This window comes from Artemia sp. Qi Xiang Cuo, chromosome 1, assembly GCF_049724085.1.
Source record: "Artemia sp. Qi Xiang Cuo chromosome 1, ASM4972408v1, whole genome shotgun sequence".
In the NCBI taxonomy this organism is placed as follows: domain Eukaryota; kingdom Metazoa; phylum Arthropoda; class Branchiopoda; order Anostraca; family Artemiidae; genus Artemia; species Artemia sp. Qi Xiang Cuo.
In genome coordinates, this window is record NC_142794.1 from 10892920 (window position 1) to 10912379 (window position 19460).

The 19460-nt window shown below is 34.2% G+C and overlaps 1 protein-coding gene across 5 annotated transcripts in view; it reads right to left on the reverse strand.

The window, feature by feature from the left end:
• The window catches only part of LOC148956003 (uncharacterized), a 166747-nt gene that overhangs the window by 89962 nt on the left and 57325 nt on the right, over positions 1-19460 (reverse strand). For all 5 annotated transcript variants that reach the window (XM_089088828.1, XM_089088975.1, XM_089088900.1 and 2 more), the window contains exons 4-7: positions 15914-16150; positions 13555-13654; positions 4235-4365; positions 1050-1217 (exon numbers count right to left, since the gene is read on the reverse strand). In XM_089088828.1, the coding sequence (XP_088944954.1) occupies positions 1050-1217; positions 4235-4365; positions 13555-13654; positions 15914-16150 (636 nt within the window). The remainder of the gene's footprint in view (positions 1-1049; positions 1218-4234; positions 4366-13554; positions 13655-15913; positions 16151-19460) is intronic.

Here is a 19460-nt window from a genome sequence, read left to right on the forward strand (position 1 = left end):
ATGTGTGAATGAGCACTGATTAGGCCAGTGCACAACGTTTTTTTGTTAACATAATCATTTAGATGTCAGTGTATATTATCATTTATATAAATTATATATGTTATTATATAAACGATAAATTATATGAATTTCTGATATAATATCCAACTCCTTTTTCCGTAATTGTAGACTTCTTATTGTTAACTTCGTATTCCACTTCTTATTAAATTATATATTTTTACTTATAGATTATTCTTATCCACAACTAAATAGAAGTGCAAAATACTAATAGTTAGCAGCTAAATTCTTTTTTTTAATACAAGTATAGAGGAAAACAATAGAACTTTTTTAATTAATGCATAAAATAAAATAAAAAAATATTTCTAGTGCTACAGCATCTTATACTGCAGCATTGAGCGTGAAAGAGGTGCCTCATTATTTCATTGTTCATTCATTTAATAGTGTCTCTTAATTATATCAGTTCTATAAGAATTTAAAGGAATCCAGATAAATAGGGATACAGCGTGGTGGTGTCTGAAACCGCAAAAAAACTGGAGATAGGCTAAAATTTATAAAGGTTCAAGTTCCAACTTTTTAATTCTTTGCTCTTTATTGACACTTCTTGTGTATATTTTTTATTTAGATTGTTATTGCTTTTATAATTATTTCTGTTTCTCAATCTTTTTTTTGGGAGGGGGAGGGAGTATCTACTCTTTTTTTCCTATTTACCGTAGGTCTTCTCATTGCAGTGAAGCCACCTCAGTGGATGTCTTTTTCAATATATATTTCGAGTCAATCGATCCATTCTTTAACAGAAAAGTCAAATCCCACATAAAAATGCTGCAAATCCCCCTAAACTAACTGAGAATCATCTACAAAAAGTCACCTAGTTGCCAAAAAGTTGTCAAAAATTTATAAAGGTACTGCAGAAGGACATTTCATCAACTTGTTATGTCATGTTTATTATGTTTTGATATCTTGTTATGTTATCTTGTTATGTTGATATCTGTCTTTTACGTTTACAAAGCAGTCAAAGAAATTGTTCGATTACAAAGCGTTTAAAAGCTTACCTCGTGAGCCAATCTAAGAGATTCGACCTTTTCCTTATCCTTTTCCAGCAGAACATTTTCAAGTTGTGACACTTTAGCTTGAAGGTCATATCGCTCTGCTTCTCTTTCTTCAGCTTGATCTGCCAAAAATTGACGCAAAGATTTTATTTTTTTATCCGCAGCTTCCAACTAGAATAAAACAATATATAAATAGTTAAACAGTCCGTGGTGACGAACCTAAGTTAAAAGCGACCTGTGTAATAGTATGTAAAACTAAAAAGAAATTTTGATAATAATATATATCAAAACAATATTGTCACGGTGATCCCAAACAAGAAAAACTTATTATGCTTAGCATAAGAGTATTTGCATAAATTTAGAAAAAGAAAAACCCTTCCAATATAGCAGAGGATGAACCTCATAAAACCCCACGCTCGAGGCATCAAGTTCTCCTATATACAAAAACATGCAATTTTGTCTTTCTCGGGGAGATTGTTTATAGATGCGCGTTTTGGGTTCGTTTTAGGAATTGGGATTGATTCAATCATAGATAGTTTAGTTAGATCCAAACGCGCTAGATAGATAGTTAGATCAGACAAAAAATGAAAAGCAACTAAAAGGATTATGTCAGTACAGAAAGTATAAGGAAAACATCCCAACGCTGTCACTTAATTTTACGGTTAGTTAACATTACGGCTGTTCTTTTTGGAAGCGTACCTTCTTACGTGGATGTGTTCATAATTGGTGCCGCTAGTTGCACCACGTGTTTGGCGTTTCCTTTGAATTTTCACTTTGTGGTTGTGTTGCAGTGTGGTTTAGTAAAGTTTTGAAGATGGACAAAAGGTTGAAAACGAGATCTTTTGTAAAGAGATTACTTTCTCAAGCAACTATTGATGAAGGTACTAAAATATTAAAATAATATAGTCTGAAAAGGGCGAAGTACAGGTGAATGGAAAGAAACAAAATACTGTCTTCAGGAAACACAGTATAGATTATATTAAATAGGGTTTTACATTTGCAGGCATGGGGGAAAACCCCTTACCTCAATGTGTAATGTGCTTTGAAACATTGGCAAATCAAAGCATGAAGCCCTCTAAGCTAGAAAAACACATTTCAACCAAACAACCGGAATGCGTTAATCAGCATATAGCTTTTTTCCAAAATAAGAAAAGAACGTTGATAGCGACTAGAACCAGCATGGAAAATGTCTCAACAGAACGAGAAAATAAAAAGATTACAATGGTTTCATACCAACTATCACTATTGATTGTCAAAAAAGGTGCACCTCATACAGCAGGTGAAAATATCATTTTGCAAGCTGCCAAGCTTATTTTACCTCTTTGTTCGATTGAATAAAATAAAGAAGTTTTTTCAACTGAAAGTAAGGAGCAACATTAAAACTTAAAGCGAACAGAAACTATTATGTGCACGAGGGGTGCCATACCCTCGTCAATACCTCGCTCTTTACACTAAAGTTCGAATTTTGTCCGAATTAAAATGACTACTAAATCACAAAAGCTGTTTAATTAGAATAGACAGATCTTTTAAAAGTACAAAAAAAAATTTAGCGTAAAGAGCAAGGTATAGACGAGGGGGCGACCCCCCTCATTTACGTAATAATTTCTGTTCGTCTTGAGTTTAAATGTTGCTCCTTACTTTCAGTTGAAAAAACTTGTTTTTTTTTTTATTTAATTTCTGATTGTTTTTTAAATAATGCTGGGAAATCCGGCTCCCCCTCCATGGGAAATTCCCTTCCCCATGTAAAATAACTCCATGGAAAGATCTTCCTACGTAGCCGCCCCTACCCCCTACCAGAAAAATCCCCCCTGATAAGGGCTGCATACTTCCCAACATAGTTATTAGATTTTCGAACATGCTGAAGAAAATGGCTATCTCAAAACTTTGATTGGGTGACATTGAGGGAAAAGTGAAAGTGGGAGGGGGTTAGCTGCCCTCCAATATTTTGGTCACTTAGACGGGGCACTAGAGCTTTTGATTTCCGATTAAATGAGCCCTCTTCTCATCTTCTACGATCACTGGTTCGATATGATCACCCCTGGGAAAAGAACGAAAACAAAATAAATTAACATGCATCTGTGATTTCGCTTCTGGCAAAAATGCAAAATTCCACATTTGTGTACATTGGAGTTTGAAACCTCTATACCAGTCTCTGGTACGCTGAATCTCATAGAGTAGTTTTCATACGAATCACTTGATGTTTCGGATGTGTTTCCCCCCTTTCCAATAATTAGTCAAATTTTCTCAGAATCGTAACTTTTGATGCGATTCCTTTGATGTATGTTTTGTTATCAAGACTCTGTTTCTTGGAGTTTCGGTTACTATTGAGCCGCATCAATCCTTACGTACAGTTCGTTGCCACGAACTGTTTGATGAAAAATCAACTAAGAAAATAAAGGAAATATCCCATTCAAATAATACGGTTAAAAGGAGAACAGAGGAAATGTCTGAAAATATATAAGAGCATCTTATTTCTGCTTTCAAACGAGGTGACTTTTACTCCTCACAATTGGATGAAAGCACTGATTTAGCTGATAACGCCAAATTATTAGTTTTTGTAAAATTTGAAAGCAAATCAGTTGGAGAGCAAGGTTTGAGAGCAATCAGTAGAGGAAGAAATGTTATTTTGAAGACCTGTGAGAACGACTGGGGCCGATATTTTCAACTTTTTGGAGGATTTTATGAAACAAAACGAAATTGACTGGTCTAAGCGTGTTGGAGTAACAACCGATGGAGCCCGTACCGTGTCTGGCAATTACTCAGGAGCGGCAGCGAAAATTAAGGCAGTTTCTCCCTTAGTTGAATGGCTCCACTGTATCCAGAAGGAATTTTCCACTGGGGGGGGGGATTTTACACGGGGGAGAATTTTCGGGGGACCCCTAGGAATGTCGGTACATTATTTAATTATATTTTATCAACAAAAAACTTCTGTTAGCCATAGAGAATATGACGATATAATGTGGTGTCGTCCATGAAAAATAATAAGAATCGACTATCTTTTCTTTCCTTGCGCATTGGTATTTACTGGTAAACTGTCTATTATACTGAACTAGAATAGACCTAATAATGGCTTTATAAGGCCTTATAATGTGGCGTCTACTAAGTAGACTGCAAGTAGACTCTACTTACTTTCGACAACAGCGCGGTAAGCTACCATATCGACCCACAATACTAGATGTTCAACAAACCTGTTTACAAAGACAACTTGTTTCTTCTTCCACTTCATTAATAGCTGCTTCCAAGGCAGAATGGAGAAGATCTGTAGTTTTGAATATTACTGGAGGGACGGGGCCAGAAAGTTCAGAAAGCTGACGTCGAACTGAAATGATGGTAGCAAAATAATACAAAATAGAATGTAATTTTTCATCAATATCTTTTATAAATTCAGCTTAAGTTATATAAAAAGCTCTTGTAAATAAGCTTTGTCCTGTGAAATTGACCGAAATTAGCATTTGATTATGCCATAGAAAAAAAAATAATGCACAAGAAAAGTGTTGCCTGGAAAAAATAGCAAGATAAACTCAAAGTAAAAAGAATTTAGGCAAATTTAAGCAAAAAAAAAAATTAGACTGCGCCCTAACATGTTCGGTTATCTATAGGGGTGGCAAGATGGGGCTTTTGCCACACCTACCCCATTAGAAGATAATAGTTACTCAAAAAGTATAAATTTTAATTAAATATTTTTTATAGTTTGTAAGTTATTCAAAAACTTAGTATTCCGTTCGATTCCCCATTCGAAATTCGAAATTCCTTTCGAAAATTCGATTCGACTCAACGCCCTTTAAGATAGATACAGCGCATAATACTCATTCCTATCACAAGTGTTTTCTGGAGATATTCAGAAATTTTCATTTGGTTCAGTAGAACCATTGTCCATTAAGTTTCATATGACAAGCATTCAGGTACACACACAGATTTTTTGGGGGGGGGCAGAGGCGTAATTTCGCCAAAATCCTGGGGGCGGGGACAAATTTGGAGCCAATTTTCCAAAATCAAATAAAATAATCAAGTGAAAATTAAAAATGAGCCATATAGTACCATATAGGCGAGCTATATTAAACAAAACTGATCTGATCCTGTGGATTCTTGAATTATATTGGTCTATCTTACTTTTGACATGATTTTTGAAGACACTATGTTTCAGCAGGGCATAAATTTCTTAGAAACATGAGTTTCAAGGATAATTTCATGGTGGGTCAAAACGAAATTTAAGCTTCAGAAAGAATACTGATAATTCTTCTTTATTTTAAGCTTGTCGACTAATAATCTGTCTTGGATCGACCTTCGATAAACCCAAAAGAAAATTCTTATTCTAAAATTATAAGGAAAGCTAAAGTAGTTTTATACCATCCTGTTGCATCTGATATTCGTTACTTCATCAAAATCAAGAGGCTTGCAGAAGCTTATTCTTATACTGTTGAAAGTAAGCTTCATTAAGCCCCAAGCTCTGGAGTAAATTAACAATATAATCTTTAATAGCATCTAAACTAACCCTATTCGAGTCCAAACTAAACGTCATCTAAGTGGTGAATGCTTGTAAGGATCTTCGCGGTTATTTTAAGTGATTTTCGTTTAGGTACAAGCTTTAGAGAATTAATAACGAATTTTTAACACTATCTTAATCAACATAACAATATTTTTAACATTCATTTTCATTCCTACCAGCATATCTGGTGATTTTTGGAGTAATTTATAATGAAGTTCAAAACGATTTTCATTTAACTCCAAATGTTTACTCTCTTGCTCTTGTCATTCGAAGCTCAATTGCCCTTTTCTATTATATAGCATTAAGCAAGGCGAATTTCAAATTAAGCCATCTCTCTATACAAATTTGATTAGTTGAGGTTGGAACGTACAAGAATAGTAACGGCGTGATTACTAAGCTATTAACTCATCCTTGTACCGAGAAGACCGTCAAAATTTGTCAATAAACAAATTGCGGTTTGAAACGCCTCCTATTTATGCTCAAGGTTTTCAACCTTCAGGGGGAGGGATAAACAAATTGCGGTTTGAAACGCCTCTTATTATTGCTCAAGGTTTTCAACCATGGGGGGGGGGGTCAATAAACAAATTTCGGTTTGAAATGCCTCCTATTTGTGCTCAAGGTTTTCAACCTTCAGGGGGGGGAATAAACAAATTGCGGTTTGAAACGCTTCCTATTTATGCTCAAGGTTTTCAACCTTCAGTGGGGGGGGGTCAATAAACAAATCGCGGTTTGAAACGCCTCCTATTTATGCTCAAGGTTTTCGACCTTCAGGGGGGTCTCTAATTTCAGTCAGCGGACTTTTTATGAAAAATATTAAGAGGGTTTTAAGTGGGAAACAAGTCATGACCTATCTACATTATTTTTCACGCCGGAAAAATGGTAGTATGCCACAGAAAAAATTATAGTGTCGTTTTTAAGAATAGAAATATATGCATACAAATTACTATTCGTTTAACTATCTTAAAAAGAAGAAATTAAACAATAGCTGAAAAAGATATTTCATCTGTCCTACGATTTATCAAACTAATAATGACTTTTCAAGACGTTTCCGTGTTCATACCGTAATTACATTCATTTTGGATTCTGATGCAGCATAAATGGATCCTGACGCTCAATATTGACCTGGATTATTCATTTCATGGTTTCGGGCACAGTTGTGCACGCCAAATATGAAAATGATGATAGGAATTACTGTACGTGTAATACAACCGAGAACCATACTTCAAATCATCTTAGTTATAAGATTGACAGGCATTTTTCTTCAATTAAATTGTGTTTCTGAGCCAATACAGTATTAAAATTTGGAAAATTGTGCTTCTTCTTGTTTACCTATGTAACACCATCTATGTGACACACCACCTATGTCACCTGTGTGACACCATGTTGTGTCAGGTGACACCACCACCTATGTGACAGAAATCATTTCTGGCTTTTTATCATGAAAAAAAAAATTAAAGGATTTTCAGGGAAAGGATTTTAATCAAAGGAGTTCCAAGAAAGGACTTTGAAGAAAGAAGTTTCAAGACGATGATTTTCAAATAAGGCAAATCTATATTTTTCTGGAATGAGTTCCAAGAAAGGAGTTTCAAGAAAACGAGTTTCAATTTCAAGTTGATGATTTTAAATAAGCTGAAATTATATCTTTCTTGCGATGTTCAAAATAATTACGTGTAATAATGCATATAATAATTTAAAACAAAAAGAGTCGGTGGTATAATATTTATTTTCTTTTTATATCAAGATACGACTTACAAATCTTGAATATTCTCAAATTCTCAAGATGTTTCACGGCCATAACTTTAAAATAACCTATATCTATGTTCTACCCTTCAAACGATTTTCCAAATTATTAGTTAAATCTAATATATATATTAATATAAATTTAATATTAAATATATATTAAATGAAAACAATGAGGGCCAGTGGAAAAACATTTTTTTTTTTTGCAATACTTCAGCAATTGTCCTTTTTAAAGAAATTAAAGGAGTTTCAAGCTAATGTTTACAAGATGGCTTCTGCAGGGATATTAATTACCTTTTATTTTGATTATCTTTTAAATAAATTTTATAATGATATATTTGTTTTCAGCGTGTTCCTGATGACCATGTTAATTCCAAATGTATTCTAGAATTTGCTGTTGTCGGTTAAAATTTGTCAGAACTCCCTCTCGGTTTGTTTCTATGCAAGTATCTTGAAATTAGATAATTATAAGGGAATTCAGAGCTTGGTTTGCTAGCACGTATTTAGGTTGTATAGATTACAATATCATCTTGAACTTTGAAACTTTCAGCAGACCAGACGTTTTCATCTCGCGTATGATCTGAAATTCAGATATTTCATTGGAATTTACTTAACCGTAAGCTCACGGCAACTGAGCTTGTAGAGTCATGCCAATAACACCCATCCAAACCAAATAAAGAGCAGACTGATAATCTTCATATGTGTATACCAAGACGAAAATACTCTCGTCCCCTGTGCTGAAAATTTGACCTCCTCTCTCTTCATGAAAATATTGGAGAGACAGTGTTAAAATGCACGGGAAATTCCGTGTTTGAGCCTAAAACACACCTGCTCAGGAGCACCAGTTTCCCGAAAAAAAATCTTTTAGTCTTCTTTGTAAGATTGGGCTGCGCGCACAACCAGAGTGGGTGACTTCCGAGGCTTGGAAAGAAATGATTTTAGGTGTATAAATGCGTTCTTAAACCACACTGGTGTAATGATGAAAACCAAGAAAGGATGGAAAACAAAGCATGGGATATTTCAGCTTTTGAAATAAAACTGACCAGCAACAGATAATTTGGCAGAGACCTACAAACACCCAAATTTGAACCCTCGCCCCGAAGGACACAGGATTGAAAGTTCACCGTGCCATCCACTCAGCTAGGATGGCTCTACAATATGATCGTCAGATAAAGCTTTATGACTTATATTACGCCTATAAGTCCCGTGATGAAGATAACTAGTGAGAGAGTATCTTTTTCCATGGTGAATATTCGGAGTTGATCTCCGAATGTTTCATTTGAAAACTAGGTCCCACTTGCAGTAATTCAGATGCTTACCATTGCACAGGAAAGCAATCTATGCTAAAAAGCCTTCAGAACCGGCACATTGCAATATTTTAGGTATATCTATACATAGTTATAACATACATAATTATTCTAGATTTTTATAAATTTTTGTAGTTTCTTGTTTCTTTGCTGTTTTTTTGTAAATTTATTGTAGATTTTTTTGTTTTTACCGCCTTGGACGAAAAAAACGGGTTCCTATTTGAAAATTTCTTATTCCTAATATTAAAGTAAAACTAGAAATACTGTACAGAAAGCTCAAAAGCACAACTTGCATTATTACTTCTCCTATTAGGTATCTCCTATTAGTTATACTATTAAAGTAAAACTAGAATCACTGCACAGAAAGCTCAAAAGCACAACTTGCATTCTTATTTCTCCGCATAACAGCCTTATTGGTTCATTCAGTATTATTTTTTCTTTCCTCCTTTTATCTTTGTTCCTTTTATCTTCTGATCTCTGTTATTCCGAGCATTATGCTATTGTATACTGTGGGTTGAATATAAATAATAATGGAAAGAATCTTTGAGGTGATCTTAAAACTTCTGAAAGAATATCGGTATAGGTCCTTTTTTAATTTAAGCTTCTTACACAAAAACGCGAGAAAATGAAATCGAGAGAAGGCAGTCAAGACGGGGGGAACAGACAAACACTTAGCGTTGCATCATTGAGTGGTGTATAATGTAAATTTAAAAATGGAAATTTTCCTCTTTTCATCATTTCTTGTGCAATACATAACTGGTTAGTTTTTGGTCACCTTTCGACCTTGATAACTTTGCCCAGAACATAACTGTTACACTTAAAGTTTTTCAGACCCTTCCCCTACATTTTTTTTGGGGGGGGGGGGATTACTACTTAATGATATCAGAACGAAATTAAACTGAAGCTATTAAAATTAATTCAAAAGTAATATCTTCACTTGAAACATTCATTGCCAAATACTAAACATATTTTTTAGAGCATTTAGAAAATTTATTAGAACATACTAAATCAAATAAAATAAAAAGCAGTCTAATAGTTAAAACACATAGAGAACTAAAAATTTTCCCAGCAGGGAGCTCGAAGAGCTACAAAAACCGAACGCTTAACAAAAACAAAATCCCTTTCAATGATCAAATAGGCTTACCGTAATAAATATAGGTTATGAAAAAGAAGAAGAAAAAAGAAAGTAGGAAAAGAAAGTTTCGTACCTTTCTATAAGTTTTGTAATAGACTCTTTGTTTAAATTTAAATTACAAGAAGATCGTTAACATGTTTAATAAAGTATAAGGTTATTGGGAAAAAAATTACATTCCAAGGAAAATGAACAAATAACACCAAGACACCGTTTCGTCAGAATTTTGAATTCCTTCTTTTATTAGCTATCAGCAATAAGCCAATTCCAAATTGTTTGTTTTCGGCTTTGTAGCTCTAAATCCTTGAAATTTAAGAGTAAACACAATTGACTACCTATAGAGTAACGGTCGACGACATTAAAATAGCAGTAATTAAATTAAAAATGTAAATTTCGGCCCAAATTTAGAAGGATTATTATCTGCAATTATTGATACATGAACATGGACTAACTTTTGAAAAGTTTAATAGAAAAATACTAACTGGTTTTTTTTTGGTTTTTTTCAACAGTTAGTTTTTTGCTTGAGTTTTTACAACCAGGAGCTACATATTTTTTATTAGAAAAGCTTTTAGCTTTTAAAACGGACCTGACTATGGAATTCTCTTTCATTTCAAATTTATAAGAATTTTCCAATTTTTGTTTATTGAATGTCAATGCTAAATATTTAATAAAAACTTATCCAAAACCTATTTTTAGCCTTTTTTATCTACTTCTTATTAATTTTCTTCATTTTTTTTCATTAATGAGAAACCCTAAGTTCGTTATAACCTCCAGCGCAAAAAAAGAAAAAAATATCCTAGTATTCCACTCCATGCGTTAATCATTTTATGTAATTTAAAAGTTTGATTGACGTAACCTACTGGATTTCAGCAATAAGATGCGGTTTTAATTTATTATGTTTACAATCACAAATTATAAGTTTATAATCAGAAAAGATTTTTGAGTTTATAAAATAGAAAAGAATATTAAATTATCATTCATTTCAAGTTTACAAAAAATTTTCAAATATTTGAAGATTCAAATCTAAAGCTTTTGCTGAGAATTCACCCAAAACCTATTTCAGCTTTTAGCTTTTATATACTTCCTATTAATTTTCTTTATTTGATTTTTATTTCAATGTCTTCAAGCCTTAAATTTGTTGTAAACTCTAGCATATAAAAGAGAAAAAATATTCAGTTATACAGTTCTATGTCTTAGTCGTTTTATAGCTAATTTACATGTTAATTAGTTTAGCCAATACGGTTTCTGCTATACCATAGGTTTAACAGATATTTTTTTTTTTATTTCAACATTAGGGTTGTTTTTTTTACAACCATAAGTTATATTTTTTTCAGAAAATTTTCGAGTTTAAAAAACGGAACTGACTATGGAATTTTCATTCCTTTCAAGTTTAAAAGAAATTTTCGAATTTTCGACTATTCAAATTTATAGCTTTTGAAAAAAAAATCATCCAAAAGCGGGTTTTAACCTTTTGCTTTTATCTACTTCAAATTAATCTTTTTTTCGTTTGAAATCTAATTTCATTAATGAAAACTTTAAATTAGTTAAAACTTCCGGCATGGAAAAGCAGAAAAAGTTATTCAATTATTCCATGTCATGTCTCAGTCATCCCATTTATAATTTGCAAGTTTAATCAATGTAACATTTAGGGTTTCTGCAATACAACAAAAAATATATTTTTAACATTTTCTCTTAAAAATATATTTTTAACATTTTCTCTTTTACGGCGTTAATAAATCTAAAATTGTTGGAACTTTTAGAAATGAATATAAATTATATATTAAACTGTCAATCTACACTTCGGTAATTCTTTCAGTAATGTTGGTATTATGATGATTTTCTGTACTTTTTTTCGTTAATGTTCTGGCAAATAAAAACGCAGCTCGAAATATAATTGTTTCCAGTAAAGTGTAAATGACATTCTGGTCCTTAAAAAACATAGGAGGCGTTAGTCCTGTCCCTGTTTGTGGTAGTTTCTGTTCGTTTTAAATTTGGCTTGATTATTTATTGTAATTTCTGTTCGTTTTGGGTTTCGTTTACTCACTGGCAGTGTTTTCTGTTCGTTTACGCTCGAATTACTACTCAAATTTATTTCTGCTCGTCTTAGAGCGTAATGTAGCTCTTTACTTTTCTTTGAACACTTTTTCTGCAGAAGTCTTTTTTTTAAATTAATCTATAAAGGTTAAGAAGGGTACAACAAAAATAAAAATTATCAAAACCATTATGCAAAGGTTACTTCTCTACATGGTAGATAAAAAGTAAAGGATGTGGCACTAGACTCTAAAGTAAACTGGAGGTGCGAATTTCCATTTCGTGGCCCTTCAACCAGGAAGTGTAAGGGGGGCTGAGGATCAGCCATCCTGCACTTTCAGATAGGTCCTGTTCACCTTCCGCAGATTTCTCCAGGAAACCCTGGGTCAGAATTGGGTCAACTCTGGCTAAGCTTACAGAATCATGCGCCTGACCCCCGATCCAAACCAATATCGCTGTCCTCGAACCGAAAGACTCGAACCCCTGTCCTCACGGAATTTCGAGTCTAGCGTACAAGCCACTCGGCTATGACTTCTCTACATGGTCACTTACGGTTTACGGTGGCTCACAGACGGTTGAGGTGAAGCTTTGTAATGCCCCCTTTATAAAATTTCACCACCAATGATTTGAAGTGAATTGTGACTGTTTCGTTTAGCTCCTCGTTACTTTGGAAGTATTGCCCCCCGAGTCACTTCTTCGATTCACGGAAAAGAAAGAAGTCGCCCGGCGCTACGTTTGAACGATATCATGGGTGTCCGAGGTTACCCCTTTTAATTTTCTTTGTATGTGTTTCTTTATCCCTACATTCTCGACCATAGAGCCTTTTGAGGGGGGGGGGTAATTGATTTCTTTTTTTCTCACTAATTTGCTGTACTTTTTCATATTTTGGAATAATAAAATCTTATCTCAAATTGCTTAAGGAACCGTCACTTACACGAAGATTGCGAGGAAAAGTCCTTGTCACATATCAAAACAGCTCCAAAACTAAGCATGCCTCTTACTCTGTTTTGAGCAGCTCCTCGTAGGAGTCAAAAATTTCACAACAAAAATTTGCAGTACTCGCTCTTACCATCTGCATGAACTGTACAGAATATACACTCTATTGGCCCTAAACCATTTGAAACCGTTATAATTCACCTTAAATCACTGACGGCAACATCCTGTGAAGAGAGTATTACAAAACTTGTTAAGAGTTAAGACAAATGCCTCAACATTCAAGATAAATATTTAGAGAAGTAATCTTGATTGCAACATGTGGCAGCAGAGAGGATTGATGCTCTGCTTTGCAATTAGGGGCCGGGGCTCGATTCCAGCTGTCATAAAGTCAGGCAACAGGCTTGATACCTTTTCTTACAACTGAAACATCGATTCGACTCCCTTTTCACCGCCAATGGCTCCGAGGATCTTAATCCCTTATTTTTGCATCGATTTTTAGGGATCTTTCATCTCCTTAAATTTGGTTTTCATATTTACTCGTCTTCGCTTTATAACCAATAAGATGTTAAAAGAAAAAACTTGTACTATAATAACTACTAATTAGCCCCATTCTAATTTGATATTAGTGCTGACCTATTGGTGAATGCCGCTGTTAAACCCTGTGAAACTTTGAAACCTCTCATCATTCTAAAGATTTTTTGGTCTTAACTCCCAAGTTTTCTGCAATGGAGGAGAGTTGGCCAAGAAAAGAGAGTCGGTTGGTCTTGAGTGTTATTTTCAACTTCCAAGTTAATTTTAGGCTTTTTGAACGTTGGAGAGTTAATCAGCACTCCCAGACCATAAATCTAGTCGCAAAAATAAGTTAATATATCTTACGATCTTGGAATATAGCTTCCAGCCTAATATGATGATTATTAACTCCTTTTATCTTTTCCAAAGGTTCAGGTGACAAAACACTCGCTCCGCCATCTTCTTCCTAAAAATAAATTGTTTTTCTAAATACTAACGAGGGAAAGGATGAGAAATAAGATGTTACCTATTCGTTTTTTTTTTTTTTTTTTTTTGTTCTTCTTTTTTTTAAAGGGCATATTTAATACGAAGTATATAGTCAGCAGACATTAAAAATCGACATAGTCAATATATTGCTGCATACCAAATACTCTCTAGCAATTTTTCTGTTGATGTTTTTAATAGAGGCCTCTCTGTCTCCTTCAAGAAAGGATTATTTAAGAAGAAAATTCTAAATTCGCGTTGATAAGTCAATTTTAATTTAATTTTTTCCAATGAAATTTTGGTTTTATCTTTTTTATTGCAAATCTCTTTATTTATATTTTTTGTTTTCACCGTCGAGTTGGACATTTTCAGGATTTTCATGCGATTTACATTTGATTTTACCCTGTGGTAGCACAGAAGATTGATGTTCTGCTTGGCAATAGAAGGCCCATTGCTTGATCCCCACGGATTGTGACAAGGTTGGAAGACAGACTTGCTGTTTGTTCCTGTAACAAAAACACTGACTTATATCTCTTGCCAGGACAGCGTAGAGAACGATGAGACCAGGCAACTCCGGGTTGACCTATCGCTCACCAGGCTCACGACTTCTTCTACTGGGAGGTGAGCTTTGGCAAGGAGTTTGTTGGCTTTGTCTTTCCACCTAGTAGGGGGGCATCATCTGGGACGTTTTCATCCGTGCAGGGCGGGGTCGAAGTCAAACACGGCACATGCTGGGCAGACGAAGTCGCCTAATTATTTTGGATATTTGGAGAATTAGTTCTTGTGAGGGAAGGTTTATTCAAGACATTTTTTAGCCTTACCTATGGTTTTATTGTTAAATGTCAAAGCTAAAATAAGCCGACTCCGTTTTTCAACTATAAAAAAATTAATAATAGCAAAAAAAGTGTGTAATTATATAATCATATAAATTACATCCCCTTTTAAGAAGTAAGTTACCGACTTTCATACATTACATTCACGAGGTGGCGCGTAATGAAAGTGTACCTAACCTGGCAGAGCTGTGCTAAGCAGTGCGGAGCTACCCCACACGTGGCGAGACTGTGCAAAATACGTGGCGCTCCAAGATGTGCGCCAGGTGGCAGAAAATAGGCGACCCTCGTAAGTATCATCTTTTAGCCATTTTCTCTCTTCTAGTGATTGTTGGATGACTTCAATAGATATCGTGTTCTTATGGCGATGATAAATCTGCCAATGACTGCATTTGTCGAACTGGACCATGGCTAATATATATTTGGTATTTGGATCCACGAAAGAATTAAAAACCAATTTAAATAATATTTTACTTCTCTTTGGGCTTCCAACCACATGACCATTTCAAACAGACATGTTCATAAATACCACCTACTTGACAATCTATTTGTCACCTTTAGAGCGACAAGAACAAAATAAATACCTGGTAACTTCCAAATAATACATACAAAGAACATTTGAGCAAGCCAGAAATTCAGGAATTCCTTCCTATTAGATTCTTTTTTCTTCTCTTTTCTTTATGTAGCACTTGTCATTTGCGAATTTTCTATAAAAAATAATTAAATTCTTTCCTACTCCCACAAATGCCAATCTTCGCTATTTTTATCCTGTTTTGCATTTACTTTCCTATTAAAATCTTTAAATAAATCTTAATAGATTTTATTTTAAAATGGAAGCATATGATTTTATGTGCAAGTGAAGCACCGAAGCTGAAGAACAAAAACACACGATACCAAATATGAAAGATAGACGAAAAATGCTTAAGGTGAAACTAAGGATAAAGATACAAAGATTACTAATGATTAAGCTAACATGACAAAAAGATAAAACAAACGCTGTATAAAACGCCAAACATAAAGAAAAATATCAATATTCGACAAGTGTGAAAATTAATGAATGAAAAAAGAAAAAACTGTTAAAGCGTCGAGTTCGATAAGGGTGCAACCAAAACAGACTTAGTTATTATATTTGGTTAGAGCCCAAATATTTCGTCTCACTGAAAATGCGCATTCTGTGTAGAAGCTTGGACATATTTGATTCTGCATAGAAATTAGACATATTGACTCAAGTCAACTGCAAAACAGACACCTCCCTATAGGAAACTAAAATCTTCCCGCAATCTACCGTTTTTTTTTTTTTTTTTTTTTTTTTTCAGGAACTTTTGTATACTAGCAAACGAAGTAATGGCGCTAATTCAACATAATGATTCAAGCTTATAAATGGCAAATATACACTCAAAAGAAACACAAACCTTGCCACTGTCTGTCGTGCTTTGATCTTTCAGAAGTTTTTGTTGATTAGCATGCCAATTACTTGCCTCCAACTGCTGTTTCAGCTCTTTGGCATAATCTTCAAGTTCTTCAACCCTCTTCTGTACTCCATCACTATTGCTTATCGTAGCTATCTGGTTCAATTCTTTCCTGTGATCTTCATTAATATTGTTTATATGTTTTTCGTGAGCATTTTTCAGTTGCTCTAATTCTATGTCCTAAAAATTACAAAAAAAAAATATTAAAAGAGGTTTTTTAAATAAACTTAATAAGAATTTTTTTAGTCTTCTAAAATGACCTTAAACAGTCACTGAGAAATTCAAAGATCAATAGCGCATGCTTAGCCAACTGAAATAAAATAAATCGGTAACATTCTATTGTGTGAAGAAAACTCTATGAAACAGTTCGTTGTAACGAACTGAAGTAGATAAGGAGCGACTCGGCTCAATAGTAAACGAAACTCTAAAAAACTGGATGTTGATATCAATAGATACATCAAACGAATCAGCTTATTGTGCTGATTCCAAATATATATTATTCGTCAAGTTTATTTTACCCATCAAAAGTTACGAGCCTGAGAAAATTTGTAAGATTTTTGAAATAGGGGGAAACACCTCCTAAAATTCAAGGAATATTTATGAAAATCACACAATCAGATTGAGCGTACCAGAGAACCCTACTCTAGAGGTTACAAACTCCTATTTGCGAAAAATGTGGAATTTTGCTATTTTTGCCAGAGACAGATCAGGAATGCGTTGTTATTTGTTTTTTTTTCCAGGGGTGATCGTATTGAAGTAATGGTCCTAGAAAATCGGGAGAGGGTTCATTTAAACGGAAACCAAAAGTTCCAAGTGCCCTTTTTAAGTGACCAAAAACATTAGAGGGCAAATGGTCCCCCTCCCACGCTCCTTTTTTCTCCGAAGTTATCTGAACAAAATTGTGAGATAGTCATTTTGTTCAGTATAGTTGAAAGATCCATAATCCATGTCTTTCAGGGTAAAATGACCCCCCCACAGCCCGTGGGGAGAGGCCTGTAAGTTATGAAATTTGTCCATAAGTTGTGAAATTTGCCCATTGTTAACGCATAGTATTTGTTATTGGGAAGTATACAGACATGTTTCGGGAGGGGGGGGGGGGATTTTGTGCTCGGGGTGGGTTTCCAGAACTATATCTGGCCCCAATAGGAACCAGACATATTGTCACGGTAGCGTTCATTATATTTGGGAATAGTGTTGATTTGGTAATCGAATGGCCAGTACATAGCTATCTTATACTCGTGACAGCACACCAAATATGGGCATAGCCTCCCTAGGGAGAACACCTGTGCTGTCAGTCCCAATTTAGTCTAATGCTGACAGATTCCGAGAACTTGATTGCGTAATCGATTGGGAATTTGGAACACCTGTGCTGTCGACCTCAATTCCCCTTTCGTGAATCAATAATTCCCTTAGAAACAACAAATTAATTCCCCTTTCTTGACAGATCAATCAACCAATGACATCATCTGTCAGACATTAAAAATTTTCGCCTAGAAACAATTCTCCAGGAATAGATCCAAGTCATTAATGTCTTTGCCTCGGAAATAATTCTACTGGTCGAACTCCAAAAGATATTAATTAACATTGCCATGGAAACAATTCTCCAAGAAACATCTTAGCGATGAATAGATTAACACGGGAATCAGGTTTCTTAGTAATTTCAAATGTGACAGCGCAGAGATGCCAAAAACAAAAGGAACACGCTGAAATTACGATTAGGCGTTATTTGGGCGAAACCGTTTTAGACATTTTAGGGAATTATTTCGGCGAGAACAGTTAGAGACATTTTAAAAGATGATTTTAAAAGAGGATTTTAGAAGAGGATTTGAAGGCGAAACTATGTGGACGTTACACTACACAAGTTCCATTTGAACAGTGTTGTGAGGTCGTCTACCCCATCCCCAAAGGGTCCTCATACCCCACCCCAACTCCGAACGAAGCCCCCTGTCCTCAAAGGTCCCCCAGGCTCCCAAAGGGCCCCCGGATCCCCAATGTTATGTTATGTTATGTTATGCTATGTTATGTTATGTTATGTTATGCTATGTTATGTTATGTTATGCTATGTTATGTTATGTTATGTTATGTTATGTTATGTTATGTTATGTTATACCTTTCAAAAGACATTTCAGAGCAAGTTCCTTTCTTAATACTGATATTTAAGCAGAGTTTCAACTAGCTATGGATTATCTTACGAAAACAACAACCCTCATATAAAATGTTTCTATTTTCCTTTGTAACAACGTAATTTAGCCGCAAAGTAGGTTATCTATGCAGGGTTTCAACGATCTATGTCTTTTCACGAGAAAGTCAGATTAATTTCCTGCGAAAACACACTAAATCTGAAAAAATGATATATACTCCTTTAGTACATACACACTTAGAAAAAAAATGAAGTTATTTATGCAGAGTTTCAACTAGCTATGGAATTTTTTGAGAAAAAACACTAAATAATAAAAAATTTTACAATTTTCCTTGACTATATACTCATTTAATCTTAAAATTTAGATATTTATTCACAGTTTCTACAAGATATGTATAAGTTTGCTAAATACAACATATTCTCTTGCGAAATAACCCACAATCAGAAAAAATGTTAAATTTTCCCATAGTAACTAAGCACTTAGAATAAAAATGTAGATGTCTAAATAGAGTTTCAACTAGCTATGGATTTTCTTGAAAAAACAAAATAACTCTGAAAAAATGAACACTGTTTCTTTCGTATCTACTTCTTTTGGCTGAAAATTCCGATCTCTTTGCAGACATTCTTCTAGCTCTGACTAGATTTGTCAAATGACATCTCCTTTTGTGGAACAACACACGAACTCTGAAAAAATGTTCAATTTTCCCTTAGTACCTATGAACTTCGACTAAAAATTAAAATCTTTATGTTGAGTTTCATCTAGCTAGGGCCAAGTTTGATAAAGACGAGTTATTTTCTTGCGAAAACACACAAAATCAGAAAAAATGTCCAATGTTCCTTTAGTACCTATGCAATTAGGCTAAAAATGAAGATATTTATGCACGGTTTCAACTATCTATGGCTAAGTTTGCTAAAGACAATCTACCATGTTTCGAAAACACACAAAATCAGAAAAAATTAAATATGTTCCTTGCACTCATACGCAATTAGTCTAAAAATGAAGATATTTATGCTGATAAACATCACGATATTGCACAGTTGGCTCATTGCCCTCTCTTGGCAGGCGAAAAAAAACAAAACCAGGAAAAATGAAAAACTTTCCTTTAGAACATAATCACTTAGGATAAAGTTAAGATATTTATGAAGAGTTTGAACTAGCTATGGATTTTGGCGAAAACAAAAAAAATCAGAAGAAATTTTCTAATTTCCTTTTGTACCTACGCAATTAAGCATAAAATGAAGAGATTCAAGCAGAGTTCCAACTAGCTATGGCTAAGTTTGCTAAATACGAGCTATTTTCTGCTGAAAACACACAAACTCAGAAAAATGTTCAGAATTATTTTAGTACCT